The sequence below is a fragment of the Ciconia boyciana genome, chromosome 8 (assembly GCF_034638445.1).
Source record: "Ciconia boyciana chromosome 8, ASM3463844v1, whole genome shotgun sequence".
Taxonomy (NCBI): domain Eukaryota; kingdom Metazoa; phylum Chordata; class Aves; order Ciconiiformes; family Ciconiidae; genus Ciconia; species Ciconia boyciana.
Window position 1 is genome coordinate 17,419,060 of NC_132941.1, and position 22,446 is coordinate 17,441,505.

Genomic DNA, 22,446 nt, shown 5'->3' on the forward strand with positions numbered 1-22,446 from the left:
CTTGATGTTTTCAAAGACAGAGGAGAGCAAGACCAAAACTAGTCTCCTTGCTTTTGCCCCTCAAAGTAGGTAATCCAATTAATCTAAGCATATGCCAGAATTCCTTTAAGTCTTAGCATTTCATTTTACTTGTCAAATATAAATGTTTCATTCCTAGGACAAACTTCAGGGAGGTACATGACTGCCCAGAAAAAGGTCTATCCCACAGCAAACAAATGTAGATGTTAAGCAATTTAAAAACCCTAGATAAGGAGGCATGGGCACAGGCAAGTGGGGTAGATACAGTATTTTTAATCATCTTGTCCTGAAGCAAAGTGAAAGTGCATAGATCCTCATGGTCAATCCACAGTGACAGATTAATTTGTTTAAAAGAACTTCTGATAAGCTCCTAATTCAATTTCATGTATTCTGCCAATGCAATCAACACAATGCGATTACGTGGTGGATCTAAGGAGAAAAAGGAAAACAGAGGTAACTTAGAAATTACTCCTTCTAGAGGTAAGGAAAACTTCTGTGTCTACTGAAAAGAAACAAAAAAATACCACCCCCCACACACACACAGCTCCAACCAAACCAAAAAACTCACCCTCTCCAAAAAAACAGTATACTACAGATAGGAAAGCTGTTCTGAAGTAGGTGTTAATTGTAGAAATTCCCTTTTATAAACAGAACTGCTATTTGAGTACCTTGCATTGCTACTCGGGCTACATTTCCATAAGCAACTGAACTGCTCTAACAGCTCACTGTGACCAAATGAGGGATCTTGGCCACCCTTCCCTTCCCCCTGTTCCTCTCTTTTCCCTCAGCTTCTGCTCCTGGTCCTGTTCCTTAGTTCTCCCAACTTACGAGTGATGACCCTTCAACATATTTGAATCCAACACAAGTGGGGGTGGGGGGGGAGACACGACACACCACAAAAAAAAACAAAAAACCAAAACCACACAGAAAACGCAACACCACACATCTTAAAGCATATTCACCTCCAAATTTTGTGGGGAGTATAGTCACAGCCACTTGATACACAGTTGCTTTTCATAGAGACATTGTGTGTCTGATAGAAAGAGATAACATCCAGTTCATTTCTTCTTTAATTTAGAGCCAGCATGAAGAAACACCACTAAGCCCAAACAGGCTCAAAATTCTTCAACAATATTGTACTGCCCCAATGAAATACTTGTACAAATAAATCCTGACACTTTTTCCATACACTGAAGATTAGTTTGTTAAGATACTGTACCTCCATTGCAGTCAACACTAATCTACAACTGAGTGACAAAAAGATATGCATAAATTCAAAGCAACTCCATTGCTTCAATGCTACTATTTAATGCTGTAACAGAAGCAAGATTACAATGCTGTAATCAAAGCAATATTTATGTCAGAAATTTTATATGGACAAACTTTACTACTATTTACATTACCAATTTTACTAAAATAAACAGGGCATAAATATAACTACAGCTTACTTTCTTAACACACCAACATATGATTAGTTAAATATCCACCCAGGAATTACTTCTGAAAAACTGGGAATACAGAATTCAGTGGTTGTCTGGGATAAGGGCTGTTATGTTTCATAGTTTAACCTTCTGTTCATCACAGTATGACACTTATCAGATAAAGTTAAATAATATTTATTCAATAAAATAAGCATAGGGAGGGGGAACAGAGAGCTTGACTGCATGATGAGCAGCAGGAGGGCTGTTCACATGTCAGTACTGATGAACAAGGAAAGTTAATTGTTCAAATATTAAGAAAGATTTCAGTTTAACCAGTTTCAGACAGGTTGGTTGATTTTTAAACGCAAGTGGCAATTATTTGGTTTCACATAACATTTCCTCCTTTTTTGCTAATATTGATGAATATTTTGGCCTTATGAAGAAGTACACTCGATATTCAGAAATTATATACTATGAATGAGGAATAAGTTAGATCATGAAAAAAACAACCTCCAAGAAGCTACTGACCAACACTACAACCCCTGCAAGAAACCATAAAAGTCTTTTGCATAGGAATTTTTATTTCTATCTAATCAACATATCATGTTTAATGTATTTGTATTACTGGCCAAACCTATACTATTTACAGAGATAAGATTAACAAACAGAGCAGTACCATAAGCTCAGACGCAGGAAGATGTAAAGATGCTCTTTGTTTTCAGTTTTTGTGCACTTCTGCCAGGAGAGACAGCATTGTTTAAAGTAAATAAGCACAAAAGCTACTTCTATATAAAAATCAGGTAGCCAGGTATTTCTGAAACTAGAAATTCTGTATTGGTCAATTCTGACTTTGTATGACAGACAAGCTTCCAAGAGTTTAATTCCAAAATTACAAAATCTAAAAGCAGAAAACATTGCCCAGACAAATGTTTTCCCCCAAAAAAATTATCTTCTTGCTAGCAAGTGTTCAAAACATTTTTACTTTAATAGCCAAGCTTAATTTTCCCCAGAGTAACAAAAGAAAGGGAACTGAAACGGAATAGTATTGCATTTAGTCTAGGGATGGGGGGGGCGGCTCCTGAAAGCAGAAGAATTACAGAATAAACTGCAAATGAAAAAAAATAAAACTTTCCCATTTGGTCCTGTCATCCCCCCAGGTATTCAATCCACTATCTGCACTTCCCTGCTATGGAAGTAATTTGGCTCATTCTTCTAGCTAACAGTCCCCAGGCTGTCATGCCAGAAATGGATTTTTGTGTGTGCATCTGAGGAAAGCAACCTGCTGAGCTCTGCTCTTCCAGATTTTGTTGATGAAATTTACCTTAAAAAAATTTTTTTTAAAAATGGCTGCTTGATAAGATAAACTTCTTTCTTCATGTTAAAGTCCTAAACATACGCCACTAAATCACGAGTAGATAAATGGTAAGTTAAGTAGTTCTAATGTACTGAAGCTAAATAAAAACTCTTACAAGTAAGAGCTGGGAAACTACAAAAAGATTTTTGTTCAAAAATCTACATTATGTCAGCCTCTCCAAAACTAGTATGACCTGAAACATGGATTCCAGGAAAAGAAGAAACAAAAGATTAAAATGTAGCAAGATTTTAAAACAAACATAAAATAGTATTTCCTGATGTTTTTAAGTGTTCTCAGGTCCTAAAAAAATCTCAGCTGAACTGTGGGTGTCCAGAGGCAGCTACAACTGGATTTCCATCAACTGCTTTGGGGATTGTCCTGGGTTTTATCTCATTTTCCCAAATGTTTTAATGTAAGAAAAAAACCTAGACTATTTGGAAGTATTTTAATGAATTAGCCAAATACCCAAGTTCAATTCTCTGATTTTATTTCCTTGTCCATAGTTTTCACAGCAAAAATAACTATATGCAGGGTGCACAAGACAGAATCCAAACACTCTCCAACACTGCACATTCAAGCATCAATCATACACACATGCTTAACTTTAAGCTGCAAAATAAACACACAATAAGGAATGGAGTATAAACTAATGTTTTATTAGAATTCAGCTCTATTTACTCAGTTTCTACATACTGTACCCTCTGAGTGTGTATATGAAAGTTACCAAACACCACTTTTGTTATTGACTACATTGTTAAAATGACATATTGTTCATCAGGTCCTTCTCTCCTCCTCTCCCTTTCTTCAGGCAAAATCAACCTCCTCTCACGTAGAAGGAACTCTGCCAAACAGCAGAGAGATCTGTGCAGCAATACACACAAGATGCTGGCTAGGGATGCCAGAAAACACACGTCCAGGTTACTGCATAAAAAGAACGGGAACAACTTCCAGAGCTACAAAGCCGAGAACTCACAGTCCGTTAGAAACATGTCTGACTTGGCCTTCAGAGCTACTAACAGCCCCTCTTGTCTGGAGCTCATAGGTGGGTCAGAAGGTTTCTGAAAATTTTAATAAATACAGACTTCCAGTCTGAACACGGTTTGGCATGAATAGAATCTTCTACCATAGTGTAAGAGCTGAGAATAACAGACAGCCTTGGAGTCTGTATGAGATCATCACTAGGAAACTTCTGCCTCTCTTGTTTTCAGTAAAAAGAACAGCTCCAAGGTGGTTACCAGGCCCCTTAGTGCCATGCCTTCGGTTCCTCTAACTAGTACAGAAGACACTCCAGACCCGTGGCATTTCTCATTCAACTGAAAACAAAGAATCTGATTTTATCAAAATTAATTCCGGAGCTTCACAGAATGAAGCAATTGTTTCTCTGACTTACTCTATTTTAGTTAGTAGATTTTTTCCCCTAAGGCCATTTGGAAACTGGATTGCAGCATCTCTCTCCTGTCAATGTGACAAAAGAATGTCTAATTAGACAAAGTACTGAAAAGAGAGCAGCATGACCATCTCAACTACACAACAAAATGAAGAGATCTAAAATAGGGAAAAATACTATGTTGAGCTCAGGTTTACAAGAGAGCACTTGGGCAGCTTGAGAAATGCTGCAGACTGGACCATGCCAGTTTCAGACTGCATCATTACTGACCTCATTTAACTTGTCTTACAATTAGGCTGAACAGGGAGTTGAACACGATAGCTATGTTCTTCAGGAACTATGACTATCCGACAGCTTCAGGTTTCTAGTCACTACCTATGGAGCTACTGTCCAAATAATTTTTTACCCTAAAGACAGTGGCACATGCACATAAAAAAAGGAAACCCCACAAACTTGCCTTTTATCTCCTTTAAAAAGTACAGTTTAAAAATAAATATGCATCTCGCATTATTATTTAAAAATCTATAGTAAAAAGCAAACTTTTTTAAAAATAGGTTATTTAAAAACCTTTAATAATTAATTGGTGGTGTTTGAATAGCAATTAAGAGATGAGAACAGATATAAGGTCACAGATCATAAAGAGACAGAAGAACATTAATGGGGTCTCCTCTCACGTCTCTGGTAGAATCAGCAATACCTACACATCATTTCTGACAAACATTTGTCCAGCACATTCACAGAGACCTCCATCATGGAAATTCTAAACGTTATCCAGTCAATATGATCTATTCTTCTTTATATCCTTACTGTGGATATAAAGTTTCTTCTCATCTACTCCACCACGGACAGAAAGAATAGCCTTCTCTTCAGCACACATAAGTATTTGGAGATTATATCTGCCTCCCCCAGCAGTCTTCTAATCTTTAGACTAAACAACCTGAATTCATTCAAACATCCCTCAGAGGTAAGATTTTAAAACCTCTTGAGGATAATCACTGCTGCTCTCTGTTTCTCTCCAAATTGTCCACTACTTTCCTGAAAAGCACTGCAAAAACCTAACCTAAGTATTCCAGTCGAGTTCTCACTAATGCTGAGCAGGATGGAAGGTGTGCAGGCTGCAACCCTTCTTAGGCATGCCAGTGTCTATGATGAGTGAACCATTCACAAAAGCACAACAGGAAAGTTCAGCAGTTTCCAGTTCTGATCTCTAGCAATTTAAATCTAGCAACAGAGTGTGGTTTGGGTCCAACTTCTGTTTCAGACATCTCCATCTCTATAAGAGAAAGAGCTATCTATGAGCAACTGGATGCTTCTCCTAATCACTCCATGTTTGAGCTGTGCTCTCACTGACATGAATTCTTCTTGCCCTTTGCCTTACATGATGAAAATGCTCCATAGCTTGAGTAAGCTGACAGGGACCTATTTGTGACCTACAACACTCCATACAATTACTCAGCTAATTAACCACGATGAGCCTCTTTTAACCAAGTATATATTTATATTAAAAAAAAAAAACCCACACACACAAAACAAAAGCCACATTATTCCCAGAACTTTATTTAGATTGCATTGCTTTATGCATCTTACTCTAATGTTTTCTACATTTACCTTTAAGTATACAAAATCTGAATATTTCTACTACTTACCTTTCTGTGTTCAATTGAAGGCTGTGGGATGACAAACTGAAATCCCAGCACTGCTAGGGAACTGAGAAGTCTGAAAAAGCAAATGGTGAAACAGAAGATATAATTACCACTAATACAAACCACGTATCTACAACCTATTACAGGGCTTCATACGGCAAGAACTTATTTAGACATCACTAACCAAATACTAACCAATACTAACAATACTAACCAATACCGTTACTAACCAAAGCAGACTCACTAAACTGTATGAAACATTCTTATGACATTCTCTTCACAGCAGGCAGTACCAGGTACATACATGTATTGTTCTATCTATAAAGCAAAAGTGCACCAAGTAGAATCCATTGATAGTATTTCACATAACTTTATGTTTAATTTAAAATATTTTTGGCAGTGCATATTTTAACACCTCACCATTTGGTGTCAAACTGACATACGCTTTGCAAATTTTCTAAAGTGCTAAGTAAGAATTCGCCCATCTGTGGACTAAGTCTGCTTCTAGCTCTGGCTCCTCATTTTACAGATGAACACTCCACCTCCAGCACATAGGAAACATGCAAAGAATCACCATGATTTTGCAGAAAATAGGTTCTTCCCCAGCTGCCTAACACTTGTGGAAATTGAATAACCTAATGGGCACAGAAGATGGAAAGTAGCGGACACAGCTCACCAGAGACTCAGGATAAGCAGCCAAGCATCACCCCAGTCCCCACATCTTCAGTCTGAAAGGAGTCATAATGGGAACCAAGCCAAAACAAACTTTGTTCTGTCAAGCCTCACCACCGTAATGACTCCTAGGAGCCCATTACGAGTTAGGCTCAGTTAGCTCAGTCTTTTGTTTGCTATAATTTGCACTGGGGACTAGAAGGTTTGCCCCCTTCTAGCGAGCCCCTTCATCAGAAAACACAGAAAGGTACAAGAAGTAGAATCAAGGTATCTTTATTTCTACCAGGAGTTTGACTTTTCAGTCTACAAAGAGTATGCTTCGAACCTTCTATAAAGGGGAAAGCTGCTAATGATTTGCTGAATTTCAATGCAGAAGTAGAAATGATGGATTTGGACACAAAATCCATCTGCAAACTAATGGACCAGACAAAATCCAGCTGTGCTTCCTACTCACAGCTCCTTCCTTTGCTCCTTATACAGTAACCCTTTAAATATTTCTCATTGTTTCAGGTATTTTCAGAGACAGACCTCCTAAACAGAAAGAGGTTTTTACATACTAAGCATTTCATTACCACCAATGCAAATATTCTTCTACTAGGGAGAATGTTTTTCTTGAGTTTTCTGTGTTTGTTCTTGCTAACATACTGCACAAGGAACGAGTAGGTAAGTATTGATTGCACATAGCCTATCATCACCTCACCACCATGGTCTATGCCCCTCTCTCTCAAAGCAATAAACCATTCAAAGGCAAGAAAAAGTCATTACTACCTTATCGCCCCCTCACTTTAGAAAAAAACAATTAAAACACTTTAAAAGTCCGTTAGAAGGAAGTATTATATTTCACAAAGCTATCATTTGTGATAAAGCAAAATACAGAGGAGGTGGCTGAAATCAGAGCCAGTGTAAGGCACTATAAAGAAACCACAGTAAGAGTCAAAATGTGCAGTTCGGAGCAAGGCCCAATAACACAGTGATGGATGGAAGCCAAAGGCATGAATGAAGAAACTGGTTTGCCAATCACACCTGAAATCAAAGGTGGAAATAGAAACAGAACTCAGACCTCCAAACTGCAAAACAACAGCATCAAGTCTGTCTTTAGCTGACCTGCATATCCCTTTTTCAAGTGCTCAAGTGATCTCCTAACTTTTCTCAATGAAAACAGGACAAGCTTCTAAGTAGGTGGAGCGCAGTCTGTGACAGGCCCAGCCCACATCCTCTGCAAATTATATTTAACTTCCTTTTCAGAATCTTCCTACCTACTCCCTGCTCCCTTATGGCTTCTGCTCCCTATAATCCCTCACAGCACATGAAAGAAAGTTCAAACTTTGCATAAGGAAATGAATGCTTTCATCCTCAACAGGACAGGATTTTTCTGATCAGTCTTAAGAACTACAGATTTCCATGTGTAAATTCTTCTGAAATCATCCACAAGGTTGGGAGTTCTGAACTGAGTGAGAACTGTAATCTTCAAAGCAAATTACTTACCAGATTAAAGTTTTCAGTTCTAAAATGCAAACTTTTAGTATATGTGTGATTACTCTGTGCCAAGCTTTTGCTGACCATTGTTTAATGAGGCTGCACGGTAATCACCATCTCTAAGTACGTGCTCAAGGACAATGAAGATAGTTTTTAAGTTTGCTTTGTATCTGCAATTGGATCTCTCAGAAACAATGGTACCAACCTACATTTCAAACACACAGGAAATCTGCCAGGAATACTTAAAGCTATCCCGAGGTAAGCCTCTAGCTTCAAATCAGTGTGCGGCAATTTAATTTTTAAAATGTTATTTCCCTCGGTAGCTTGCTTTGGCTAACTCCTCTGGACTAGGGTTTTTCATTTGTCATGCTTGACTAACGTTAGGCCTCCCAAGCTACAAAAATAGGCTTCTTCAATTTCAGTGGGTTTGTGTCAGGTACTCTTACTGTGCAGAAAAGGCAAAAAGAACAAGTGCTCCTCAAAATAAAGCAAAACTTTTCAAGTATACATGAACAGGTCCGGTACCAATTCCAGCCGACTGATGGCTGTTTAACTCAGGCCTCTGTATAAGAACCTTGCTGGTACAGCCCATGCTCTCACAGTTATGGCACTATTTCAAGCAAAGTACCTACTTTAAAGCAAAGTCAGGCTTTAAATTGTCAGTCTATCCAAGTTGCAAAGAGCAAAAATGCTCACTTTCTTTTATTGGCAATACCAATTTCTGTTTAACTGGGGGGGTGCAGAACAAAGTGAAGCGGTATTAGCTCTATTGTAGGAGTAGCAAGAAAAAGTTTGCTATTTAACACCTCTTTTAGGAACACCTCTCAGAGTTCTTCCTTTGTCATTGCAGTGAGTATTAGCTCTCCATGAATGAAGCTAGAAGGTACCAAAATAGATTTCTTGCATAGTTGCTGTCCCTTAGTAGTTGTATTTTATGAAGAGCTATCATGGTCAACTGTGGATTGTCCAGATAGGAGTGCAAGTACTTTAGCCAAGTGATCAGTGCTGACTAGTGCAGTATGGCTCTTGTCTCATATTCCCGACTTCCTCCCAAATGAAAGTCTGCAGAACAGCCTAAGTCTGGGACAACTCAGGAGGAGCTATGCAGGGAGAAGTCTCAACAGGAAAGATAACACAGGTAGTGTCAATAATACATGACAGCTCCATTTTGATGTGGAATCTGCCCTGGCATATCAGAAGGGTGCCAGAATTGCAATTCAAAGATCGATGTCTGAAATTCACAGGACAGAAGGTTAGATCAGAGGTGTTACTGCCAGTATCTCCATACAAATGGAAGAGCATGCAGCTGTGATTCCTCGCAGGTCAACTTTTGTTCATATAGCATCACAGCTGCCTGTTTTTTCTGCATCTGCTTGCCCAACTACAGAACTGGACAGACCAGCTTAGAAACAGTTGAATGTTTCCTTTGTCAGGAAAGCTGTTTGAAAGGTCTTTCCTACGTTTGCCCACTGGAAAACTGTTTCAGGAGTGCATAATATAAATCCCTGAATGAACTGCAGCACAGGTACTAAAACATGTAGTTTTACAACATTTTAATTACATCAGTAATTTAAGCCCAGTAACTGTAATTGTACAGCCTCATCCAAAAAAAAAGGAACTTTCCAATAATATATGCCATCATATTGGCACAAACTAACAGATGCTCTAAGCATAAATGAACACTGAGAACTTTCTTTTTTTACTGTCCCCAAAGAATGCTATGTCTGGTATGCATGTACTTGATTAGTTGGTCTTTGGACAAGATTTTTATTTATCCTCCTATGATACAAACACTTTTAACACCAAAGCAAGAGACAACCAATTTGATATTTACTGCAGTGTGTTAAGAGCATGTTAAATAAGATTTTAAATGTTTCATTGCATCACTTACCTCAAAGAAACTATTAAACTGTCTACCATGATCCTTTAATGCAAGGTGTCTTGAAGTGAAAAATACCTCTTCACTGTGGTACAGCACAATGCCAATCACACACAAATCCTACAGAAAGAAAAAGAGAAAAACATTTAACACTGCTTATTCAGTATTTTCCAGGATGTTTATGAAACTGGATACAGATCTACATTAGTCATCTCTACCTCAATTCTTGGGACTTTACAGCAATTCAAACTGGAAATCCAGTGTATGTTACATGAATAGACTGGACACACCCCATTTTTTGCAACAGGACTTCAACGGTGCCAAAGTGCTTTGCTGAAAGGCTATGGGATGCAAATCTGATGTTAAACTTAACTTGCCTTTTTATCTCACATTCCTGGTATGTCACCTGTACGACAATAAAGCAAACAGCTTTATTTAAAGTTTTGTGTTAGTAGAATTCATAGAACTGAAACTGGGTTAGCAATTTCTATTGTATAGTAATATTATTAATATACTCTCCATTTTGTGAGCAATGCAAGGATGATTCTATTGTGAGTGCTCATACAGTCTGCAGAAAAAAAAAAGAGAAGAGCAGTGTTGTTCCCTCTCTATTAAAGATGGCAAACCCAGCCACAATGAAGTTAAATGCCTTGCCCACAGTCATGGAAGAAATCTGGGGTTAAACAGCATTCTGAATACAAATTCAGCTGATCCTTATTTCTAAGTACTATCATTGCATCGTGACTACTGCAAATGCACAGAAGCCCTACCAGCCCTTGAGAGGGCTATTACCTAGGTACACTCTCATTTGTTTGGAAATATTCTCAAACGTTCAGACATCAGGGGAGTTCTTATTTTGGTAAATTTGTGATCACGTATTGGACACCTAAAATGCTGCACCGGAATGTTCAGGCAGGAAAGAGATCCTTGCAGTAGGGAAATACAATCTAAATCGGTGGGGGGGAGGGGATAAGAGGAAATAAAACACTATTAGGACTGAACCTAAATCCATATATTTCAGAACTTGGTCAACCGCTGTCTGTATCTTGCCGTTTACAACTGGTAACATGTTGAAATGCAGTGGAGTGAACAGAAACAAGAGAACATTGCTGTTCGTAGATAGAGCTCTCAATTTCTGTCAGGCAGCCAGGTAATTACAATCTGCCTAGAAAGGGACAAGACTTACAAGAACTTAAGAAATGTGCAGTTAGATAAAGTACAGATCCTGCTGCTAGAAAATGTGGATTGTTTGCAGGTAACTGGACAAGGTAAATATCCCCCCCCATAAATATCAAAGAACAACAAATTTGTTTTAGAAAAACACAAAATACTTCTAACAACTTTAAAAGAAAACTCCTCTTTTTTTTTTTTTATTGTTTGACGGTTTATTTTTTTAAATGGAAGGCGTTAAAAGTTGAGTACTTGGGAAAGTACCATGACAAAAGTTCTGCATGTAACAGGTTTGAGTTAGTCATGAGAAAGAAAGCATTAGGGCTCAGCTAAACTTCATCCCTTCTTTCTGCAGTTCCATGGTTGTCAGTAGGTTTAAGAGGATTTCTCAAACTTATTCACCAATTTCCTTGCTTAATGTTGCACAATTGTTTTTTACAAGACAGGCAGCACTTCTGAAAACAGATTTTTAGTCTAGATTCTCCTGCAACACTTTACACCATTTGAGCTTTTAGCACGCAGTTTCAGAAAAAGCTACATTCCTTTAAATGTTAGGCAAGTGCCCATATACAGCACTAACACAAAGCATTCAGACAGATCCCGTAGGATACTATTTACTAACAGACATTTTGAATTGTGAAGGAAACAAATGTCTCGCTTCCTGCAACCTGACTCTTAATTACCAGACATGCTAAGGCAATAGTCTTTTATATCATTTATTGAAAATGGAGGATGTGCATGTAACGTGGATTGTAACCAACATGGTTTCAAGTTCTTATCATTCTGGGTTTTTCCAGATGTACTCTCTTTCGGGTTTTTTCAGTCCACAAGAATCTTTTAAGCCAACATCCTTGTACAGAGGGACACAATCTCAGCAGAACATTGTTACAGGGTACAAACTCACAGAAAAAGAAATGTGCACTCTCCTAATCCACTTTGTAAATTGCACCTCATTTTAAAAGCAGAAAAGATACTATTACAGATTTAGTTTTGTGAAGAAGCGGGGGAGGGACCTCCGGTGTTTCTGGAGATCGTTCTTAAAAAGAGTACTAAAAGTCCATGCATATGTTTTCAATTTTCTCAGTTCATCTGTATCTTCATTGTCAATGGCAGGTTGCATTACAAACTCAACTTTCAACAGTATTTCAATGCCTTTTTCAAAACACTTCTTACTACAACTCATAGATGCATTTCTTTTGAAATATCATTTGTAGCACACAGTGTAAAAACTGCTAAGTATCTAAGCGACTTAAGAGCTTGTTTTCAAAATTATTTAAGTGCTTAGGTTCTTACAGCCTACAGAAAGAAATGTCATTTTGGCAGTGCTGTTTATGATACGAAAATGTGCAAACGTGACAATTATTTTCCCTCCAGAAGATCCAGGGCAAAATGAATACCTGAAATGGCTAGACAGTTAACGCTAGGATTAAATAACATGAGTTTTGGCATGGAAACTTTCAAAAGCCTGATGAGGTGTACTATGTGCTAGTCACTGTAATAAGTGTTGCAAATGTAAAAGTCAAATTACCTTCCCACAAGGGGCTTAAAAGCGCTATAGGCCTATCTAGCAAAAGACTTTCTAGTAACCCTATTTACGGCAGAATAGGTATTAATATCTCAACTGGAACAACCCACGCTCCTGTACTTCAGCAAGAGTTGGCAAGAGTTTCTCCACTCCATTAAAATATTTGACATTTCAGCAATCTTCCCCATTTCACCTCCAAGTGGGATGAAAACAAATCTGTGAAACGGGGTAGGGGAAAAAACAAAACAACACACACACACACAAAAAAAACACCTCAAACAAAACAAACAAACCAACCCACCAAGCAGGATGAAACAGAATTCAAACCTCCTCTCCAGAACAACCACCATGGCATGACAATCAAAGGGAGAGGTGTTTCATCGCATATAATAAAATGTGCATCAGGTCACAGAAAATGAGACTGGATAAAAAGACCCTGATTAAAGTCTACTCCCCTTTCACACTGCAGGTGAGTGATCCTAACACCTTCAAACTGCTTCTGCCAGTCTCAGCCGTTATACTACCAAGTTATGAGCTAATCATAACCATCCTTTGTCTTGATATTTACTGAAATTTACTCTGACACTTACTCTCAACATCACCTGCAGAGTCTCCTTAATCATCTCAGCCTAGCAGCCCACTCATAGTCAGACACTGCAGCCCTTTGTCAGCAGGGCTCAGATAACTGTCTAAGGGAAATTAGAAAACAAAACCACTAATTTGTAATGGAGATTTCAAAAAGTGGCAGAGATGGATAATGGCAATAACTCAGAAAAAAATAATCTAGTAGGCTCATAGGCAATCCCAGAAATTTGCTGCAATGGGCATGATAAGATTTGTCAAGGAATTAAATGATGCAATACACAGAATTATCAGGACAAACACCACAGACACTGTACAGAAAGTTAAGAAAAGAGGAAGAAAGTCTACTGGGAAGTCAACAGTGAGATTTCCCCCTCAGCTAATTAACTTAAAGAAATGTCTTCCTACAAAGTAGTTTGAAAATTTGCAGAAAGCCAATGAATTAGTTATCCTAACCTCTTAAATATCATGGGACCACTCACATGCAATTTTTCATGTGACTATACCCTTTGTGTATTGTGAGTGGATGGTATTTCGCTTTCATGAATTCCAATGTCATTTTAGCATCAACCTATACTTCTTATAAGTCCTGTCAACTCACATATATCCATATGCATCTATGTACTGACTGTAACAGAAATTTCTTAACATGTGCATATATACAGTACCTACTGAAACAACGCAAGACCCTCTATTTTAACTCACAAGATGCAAGATACATCATGTAGAAACATAGGCTAACTCAACTAAGTTCAGAATTGCTCTGAGCTTTCAGCCTATTTTACTTTGTTGACTTAAATACCTAGCAAGCCAACTTAAATTTCCTTCAATATTTATCTTTCTGGTTAGAATATGTATCTTGCGAGCTACTGACAATGGCAACCTGAAGTACCTATGAAACTTGAGCATCATTCTGAAGTCATGTTTCCACTGACAGGCAAAGCTCTCTTTTTGTATTATTTAGGAAAAAAATCATAAATAAATACTATTTAGAAATACTTAAAGAAAAAATATTATACCCTTTAAGATTGCCTTCGAATCTGTTGCCTTGCACATTGGTAAAGTATTGTATATCTATTAGTTTAGTTGTTCACACCTATCAAACGACGTTCAATGCCAAGTCCTTTGGATTCCATCCACAATTCACTACATTCACAAGACTTGGATAGAGCACCTCACAGTGCACCAGGGTTATCTAGCTACATAATTTGTGCATACAGCCAACAGCTTGGACTGCAGCTGTTGACACCTGCCACCAGAGTTTTAATCTCTTGAAATGTTCATTAACTACATTAAAACATACACTTGTCTCTGAAAGCTGCATAACAGAGAAATCTAGCATTAGAACTGATGAAAAGTTCTGATGCTTGCATGGAGCAAACACTTTCATTAAAACAAAAACTGCAAGTTACTCCACCTAACCCTGAAGGTGCCTCTCTGTTTTACTTTAAATGCTTTGAAAACTTTAAAGTTCTCCTTCTGGGTGTGTCCAGAACTACTGCAGTCCAAGAAAGCTCAGTGCCTGTCTCCAATCTAAGCTTGATCAAGATCCAGAAGTTTTCATTCCTTTGCCTAAAATCTCACAAAAAAACCTCCGCAGTCCAGTAAGTATACTCCACAAACAACAACATACACAGAGACACGACCAAGCCTCTTACAGTCACAGGTGCAACTACTAATTGTCTTTTAAACATAGCCTCTGGAATCATCTGCTTTTGCATAACAGCTTGGTGACTCATGCCCCTGTGATAGGCAGCCGTGACTCAACAGTCTCCGCACGAAGTGGAGAGGCACTCCCTGGTGCCTAGGGCCGCACCCTATCCACTGCCTTACCGACTAATCTAGGTGAAGGTGCCTACATTTCTGTGAAGTTGTGCTTCTGCACAGAAGCACCAAAGACCCTAAATAAAACAATAATTGTGAGGTTGAGGGCCATCCTGGAGTAGTCTGAAATTTTGGTCCCTTTTCCACAGCTGTTTCTTAGTTCAGTGAACGTTCCGCTTCACAAAGAACAATTTCAGCTCATTTCTTTGGAATTCAGTGGAAAAATGTGTAACCTGATTATTTGGCATCCAATTTATAACATTTAATTGTCCTCTGAAAATCCAGGAGACAAACTCAAAGTTGGTGAAATCCAACAGTGACCGTACACACAATTTCCCAAAATATCCATTCACAAGATGAAAACTTTGGCTTGTAAAAATATTGTTATTCTGGAGGGTGCCACAATTCAAACAATTTTGCTTCGGTCTTTGTTGAAGTACATATAATTTCATTAAAGATCTAAAAAGGGTTGTGACATTAATCTTGTAAGTAAAGGGGAGAAGCAAGAAAGTTCTTGTTTATAGGGTGTGAGCTACAGTCATATTATATATGACTAGTAGGATTTGTTTCTTTAATTTTTACTCTAGATTTAATTTTTCTTAATCTTCGTTCACACCACTGGTTATGTATTTGCTAAATGTGCACTAGTAATAAAAATATCACAAAAGTGAAAATATGATAATAATGAACCTGATCTAACATTCACTAAAGACCTCTTAAACTCAATAATAAGCTTAATTATGGATTTAACACCTTAGTAAAATAGGTTTGATAATCAAATAAAGTATATTGTTGTAGCATGAATTATGACATACAGTTAGTTAATCAAGATCAATTGCAAAGGAAGCGTGCTGGTGTAGCAGTCCTAAATTGATTAGTAATTCTGATATAATTTATAACTCTCAAATCCTGAAAAGGTAGTTTATGTGGAGATCAGATTTATCCAACCTTAAAAAAAAAAAGACCAGAAAACACAAAATCAAATTGAGTGTCAGAAAAATTGAATTAATAGTTCTTTTTTACTTCTTTGAAATAATTACCCAGAAAGATGACTCTTTCTCAAGATTCAGGCTGCACCGAAATTGCCATTTGTAGTCTGATCTTGCCTGCTTTCACCTTTTGAAAGTATTAGCTAATTCTCACAAAGGCTTACTGCATTTAAAGTTGTCATCTGTGGTTTCCAGGCAGCGGACAATTATGTAAAAGGTAAAATGAATCACAAAAGTAAGATCATATATCTCTCCAAATCAACAGAGAAATTCTTGGGATGTAACTGCGTGGAAACTATTGCAAACCTATCTTAAATTCATTTCAAGATTTCAGATTGACAGGCTGTGCAATTTTGGCCAAATCCCTGGCATTATTTTTAAAACTGTGCTTAGTAACTACAATTTTAGAAGAATGATTTCTTACAATGACACTGTCAATGGACCACCTCATTTCTAACTAAACAATGTTTTATCAAGAAATCACAACTCAAAGTGCATCTTTCAGTTCTTGAATATATGTTGTCTTCTACAGCATCCAATTTAGAAAATTTTATTAAGCTCCAAATTAGGGACCTATAGAGCTTCATCAAGTCATTGACCTTTCCTTGACTTTATTGTGTTATTTTCTAAGGACAGCCTAAAATCAGGGTAATGTTTTCCACAATTTTCTATGAAGTAGTAAAGCCAGATACTATATTTTACTGAAAAGATCCCTCAACTCTTCAAAAGCCTTTGTAGGCAGAATAAAAGGAAACTAGAAAACACCTCCAATAAACAGAGGATAGACCAACTGGTTGCAGCATGTATTTAGTATTCTATTTTATACAAGTTAATTGTTATTACTGCTTAGGGGATGGATACAAAATATGCACTCATATATCTGCAGGTATATAAAAAGAAGCCCCGCACACAATTAACAAAGCTAAGGTAGTCAAGCCACATGGTTGGGTTTTTTTACCTTCCCTTCTCTCTCTAAAGAGGCTGCTATAGGAATCTTGACACCAGCTTGTCACCATTCAGTGATTTAAGGAATTCCAACTCTTGCCATAGCTGTTCTGTATCACTAGTGCAGAACAAACTGGATAGACCTTATGTAAGGACCTGAGCAATTCTGTTCCCATCTGAAAGTACTTACTCAATGTTCAACTAGTATATTCTGCTTGTGTCATGTAAATGTGGCTGCAAATTCCCTTTGCTCACAGATCCACTAATAATCATTGCACATGCAACCATTAAGAGCAGCCTGTTCCACGCTTAATCAGCCCAGAAAACTGAAAGAAGTTCTAGCAATTTCAGCATTTGAAAACTATGAAAGGTGCTACTTATCACACCTCTACATATTAGAAACCATCACCTCTTCTAACAAGACACATTCCATACATTTTAATAAATTTTGCTCTCCTTTTAAAGAACTTTTTTGCTACAACCTGAGTATTCCAAACCAAGGATGTAAAAGTGACTGCAAGTGTAAGAAGGAGGGGGAAATTACATGTTAAAGACCCTTTTCATAAAACAATCTTTCTTAACCTTTCCATAATCTTGATCAACATTAATCTGATTATTGATATTGAAAGATACAGAATGGTTAATAGCCTAAAAAGTCAGGTGGAAATACCTGACATCTCTATAAGCACCAATCCAAAATATACGTGAATCCTTCATTGTTATGACAAGCAAGAGAAACAGACTTGTGTGAACTCTGCTATGATTAAACAACTACAGTCTTGCCTACAAAATGAGCAGTAAGAGCACAAATTTATTTTTAGCAAGTTACTGATCTAGATACTTTTCTACCAAGCGTAAGTAGCTAGAGTGGTGGTTTAGATTCAGTTCATATACTGCTTCAAGACCCCCTCCATGTTGTGGAGACGCAGGTAAAACTGTCTGCTGTGACTGGTAGTTAGAATGCCCTGGCTAAAAATATTTAATTGAGAGAAGTAGTATGTATGAAATGTCAGTCTCCAAGTCTATCTATTTAGTAAAAGTCTTAACAATACCAGTATTGCAAAGCATATAACCGCATTTTAGAGCAACTAGGAATACCAGAAATTTCTTAGAGCCTCTTTTAGCCATACTAATTTCTTTACCTGTAAATATGTCAAAGAAAATTAGCTTTTCTTATGCTCCTTTCATGACTTGCTTAATGAAAGCTGGTTTCAGAACACAAAGTGTCTCTCTGAAATCACAGAAAAGCTTCTAACTTTCAACCTCTGTTAGTCTGAGTTTCTTCAAAACATAGGCTTGCAACAGCGTTTAATTGGAGTTTACATCAAGAGGCAGATGATGGTTCTGAGGACCTACCGTCTTTTGCATGAAAGCCAAGGACCCACCAGCCTCACTCAGAGAGTTATAACGTCCTATTTGAAAAGGTCACAGAAAACAAATATTTCAGCAAAGCTAATTGAAGGCACATGTACAAGGAAAGTAACATACAACATATTTCAGCAGTATAATCAACTATTTCATAGTAACACAGCTGGGAGACACCCCTCTCATCAAGTAAAAATCACGTATATTACATAATTATTGTGCAGTTAGAAGATACCTTCCTTTTGCAAAGAGGAACATTGTTTTTCAACCATCTGTTTAATGAGAACATCTGTCTGGCAGAACACAAGTCTTTTTTTCATTTTTTCAAACTGCTTACCATGAGAATTAACTTTCACACTGTTCAATAAAGCTGTTCAATAAATATTGTAAATACATGCCCAAGCATCAATATCCTCCATGTAGAAAAAAAGGAACAAAATATAGGAGGCTGTGCTTCAGAGAATAAATTTTTTGGCCTGAGTGTTAGGCAACATTCAACAGCATATATAGGTGAAGATCAAGTGTTCCTGGTGACAAGGTACCCTTCAAAAGAAATATTTCATTTATTGGTAACTAGATGTGTGTATCATTAGCCTACCACAGCTAACTCTCTGCATGGCTCCAACACAAATAGAAAACCTGATGTGAAGCTGCCCATTCTCTAAATCAGGGCTGATTCACACTAACAGGGTAGTATAAAGAGCCAGTAATGCTCTGTGAACACACAGAAACATTTCTAACAATATAAAAATCCTGAACTTCATAGCTCCGATTTTCTAAGGAAGAAATTAAATAGTAGATGAATGCTTAAATCTAACACTGTGCTCACAAAAAAAAAAAAAAAAAAAATGGTGTCTCTGTCAAGGTACTACCTGAACACGTGTGATCTCAAAGTATTAGCTTTCACAAAGTTCCTTCTGTTCTGCTTGCAAGATTTCTGAGGTGCTTGGGGTACCAGTGTTAGAACACAACCAGGAGGAGAGTATGCGATGGGGACTTGAAATCTTTGCTTGCTTATTCAGAAACAAAATATTTTCTTTGAAGTATCAGTAGAGGAAACATCTCCCTGCATAAGTAATACCTCCAAATAACAATGCTTTCTGGGAACACTCATACATTGTTCCAGAGCAGACAAGTGATAAAGCTGTATCTGTACAGGGACACTCCAAACGTCAAATGATACCACTTTTCAAACCTGTTAGCCAGCCTCTAATGGAAGCCTTCTTAGTCCTTGGGAGAGATCACTATAGATCATCCAAGTTACCAGAGGGAACATACTCTTGTCAAGATTGACTAAATATTTCTCTTCTGGGTAGCTATTCATATCCACTATTGTCAGAGATGCTTAATTTTCTAAAGTAAAACCCTATGCAGCAGAACAGATATTGGAACATGTATGTGTAACTATAACACCGGTGTCCATCGAAATTACCATTAAGATCCTTGGGGCTCAATTCCAAACTTCAGCTACAGTGACTTCAAGGGCTCTGTAGCATTTTTCTCTGCATACAGAACTATAAATGGGATAAAAATCATTCCCAGGGAACTTCAGAGATTTCTCTGCCTGTTATGTAGTTCTCTGGTTTGGGTTAAGCATTCTAAAGACAGACTGGCATTCCCTCAAGACTTGAATGGGGCTTTGACACAGAACAATTTAAAGAAAAAAAAAAAAACCCACAAACCTATTTGTTAGTACAGGTAAAAGCAAGGCAATTCAGTGTCAGTTTATTAGCCCATATACTTACAAAGAAAATACATTTATAAATTGATATGCCAGGCCACAACCAAACAAGTTATCTCTCTCCCATACATTCCAGCAGCAAAGGAAGAAGGTGTTGGTAGTCCAACAACTATACCACTGTGATTCAGTGCAGTGCTACGCTGCAGACCACTGGCTTCCTGTACTCTCTCTAATAGAGATTAATGTGGGCATGCATCCCAAAATAACTCATCAAATCCTTTTCTACACAAGTTTTCAAGGACAAGTGTTTTAACATACATTTCAGTACTGCCATAACGAGAGGGAAAAACAACAGCGACTATCTACTGATGTACATTTTGTACTAACCAATGTCCAAAAAAAGTGACCAGGGCTTTCATAATAAACATTAAACATGATGAAAGTCCTCTTCCCTTCGGTCCTTTTCTGCAGTCAGCAAACCCTTCTTTTTGCTTTATTTTGGCAAAAAGAAGAGATTTCTTTTTTCCTTCATGCAATTCCCACCTGAATTGAGCTCCACTTAAATCAAAGTGACTAGCACTGCTCAGGTAACAGTACTGCTGCAACCCAGTTGTCATGAAAGAACTGGGCAATGACTTTAAACCACTGTACTGTACTGGGGCACAGGGGGGGCAGAGGTGTACCATCTTCTTAAAAGCTCAAAGATTCAAACAATAGAGTGTCCTCTAACATTTGGGAGAATTTGGGCACTAAACACCTTCTAAATAAGTGCAGTACATGAGGGCAACATTGGCTTTCAGCTGGCTAGTAGCCAGATGCAAGGATGTAGAAGCTTCTCAGGAACCCACATGGGGATATGATTTAGGGACCACTGAAAAATAAGTGACATATGTCCAAACAACTAGTGCTGTGATACTATGGCATTCAGATGAATCCTAAACATGCCTTTGCCGAATAAAACATAACAAATCAACTGCTCAGGTCTGTTCTGAAGGAAATTTCATATATCTAATAGCAAGACTCAGGTGCTTTATTTTTAAGAGGCAGTACAGATAACAACTGCTAGATCATGGACAGAAACACAGCTCACCATGTAGCTTACGCATCTTGCATTGTGGATTTCAGAGTCTAGGCTCCTGAAACATCTTGAAATGACCTAGTTATAAAAGATTGTTTAAATGACTTTGTTATTAAATAATACTATAATAATGATGAGATTCTAACTTATTAAAATCATCTCTGATGTGAGGCTCCCCACATACTGGTACGGAAATGCAACAATGGAATTTGAAGATTTATTATTTTCTTTTATGTTCCTACATAATGATGAATAATACATCTAATGAGAGGTCTTACAAGAGCACTGTGAAATTAAGTATTTCTTTCATAACTTTGAAACAGAATACTAGGGAATTTAAACCCAATATGAAACAATAAACTATCAATGGATCTCTGACAGCCAATTGGAAGAATGACAATAAGCCGTCTTGTAAATCTTTTGCAAATATTAAATTCTGCATGCAAATAAATAAAGGTATAACTCAGAGAACACAATGAAGAACTGTTTCATAGAGTTCTATTTAGCTTTCATCCACAATAAAATTTAGATGAGGGCTCCAGGACAACAACATAGACATTGAATATCCTTATCCTCTGGGCTTGATATCTACAGAATCTTACAAAAAGTTCACTGTCACAAAACTGGATAGGCAACCAAGATAGTAGCATCAGATGCCAATTGTGCTGTTAAGCCTTTACCATTTACAGGGGTACATTTGCAGAGGTGCATCTCTTCTTTATGGGAAGATGATGTTAATGGGGATAAAAAGGAAAACGCTGTTACCCAGCTTTAATTAGTAATGATGACAAACAACAGTATCATTGTGTCTTTTTAAGAAAGAGAAATGAAGATTCTGTATGATTAGTGGCAGCAGAAGAAATGCAAAATTCCTATGTTCAGAAACCCAGAAACAAGTTATGTTCTCAAGTCTACCCCTTGAGACTGTAGCCACTGAATATAATTTTCCTGAAGTCCTTACTCGGTTCAGGTTTGGTTCAGACTTCCAGAAATATCCTAACGCTTGTATCAATCATACCTCCATGTGGAGAACCCTTCAGCCGCCTGCATTTTAAAACTGAACTGCAAGATCCTTTAAGGGTGGGGAGTGGGAGCTGTTTATTCTTATCCTGTCAGTTTGAAAGGGATTTTAGACATCCTACAAATCTTGTCTTGCTGCTATGCCTCATGTGCTCTGGTGGTCTAGATGACAGTTAGTATTTCAGTCCATTTAATGTAAACTGCATAAACTGTTACACTCCTACAGGAGATATCAGTCCTTGACACAAAAACACGAAGATAATAATACATTCAAGGAATCTCAGGCTATCAATCACTGAGCAGCAAAGTTGAAACATTTCACTCACTGCAGATTAAAATCTCCCTATTAGGAAATATATAGTTTGGCAGATGCCATCCAGTGGCCTGTGAAGAATGAGTTTATGGCTGACAGATAAA

General features: G+C 37.6%; 1 protein-coding gene across 9 annotated transcripts in view; it reads right to left on the bottom strand.

The window, feature by feature from the left end:
• The window catches only part of THSD4 (thrombospondin type 1 domain containing 4), a 348,910-nt gene that overhangs the window by 316,750 nt on the left and 9,714 nt on the right, over positions 1 to 22,446 (bottom strand). For 7 of the 9 annotated variants that reach the window (XM_072870146.1, XM_072870148.1, XM_072870142.1 and 4 more), the window contains 2 exons: positions 9,863 to 9,970; positions 5,827 to 5,896 (listed from right to left, as the gene is read on the bottom strand). In XM_072870146.1, the coding sequence (XP_072726247.1) occupies positions 5,827 to 5,896; positions 9,863 to 9,891 (99 nt within the window). In that variant the 5' untranslated portion in view covers positions 9,892 to 9,970. Of the gene's footprint in view, positions 1 to 5,826; positions 5,897 to 9,862; positions 9,971 to 18,241; positions 18,298 to 22,446 lie in introns of all 9 variants that reach the window. The other 2 variants (XM_072870150.1, XM_072870145.1) reach the window with 1 other exon arrangement.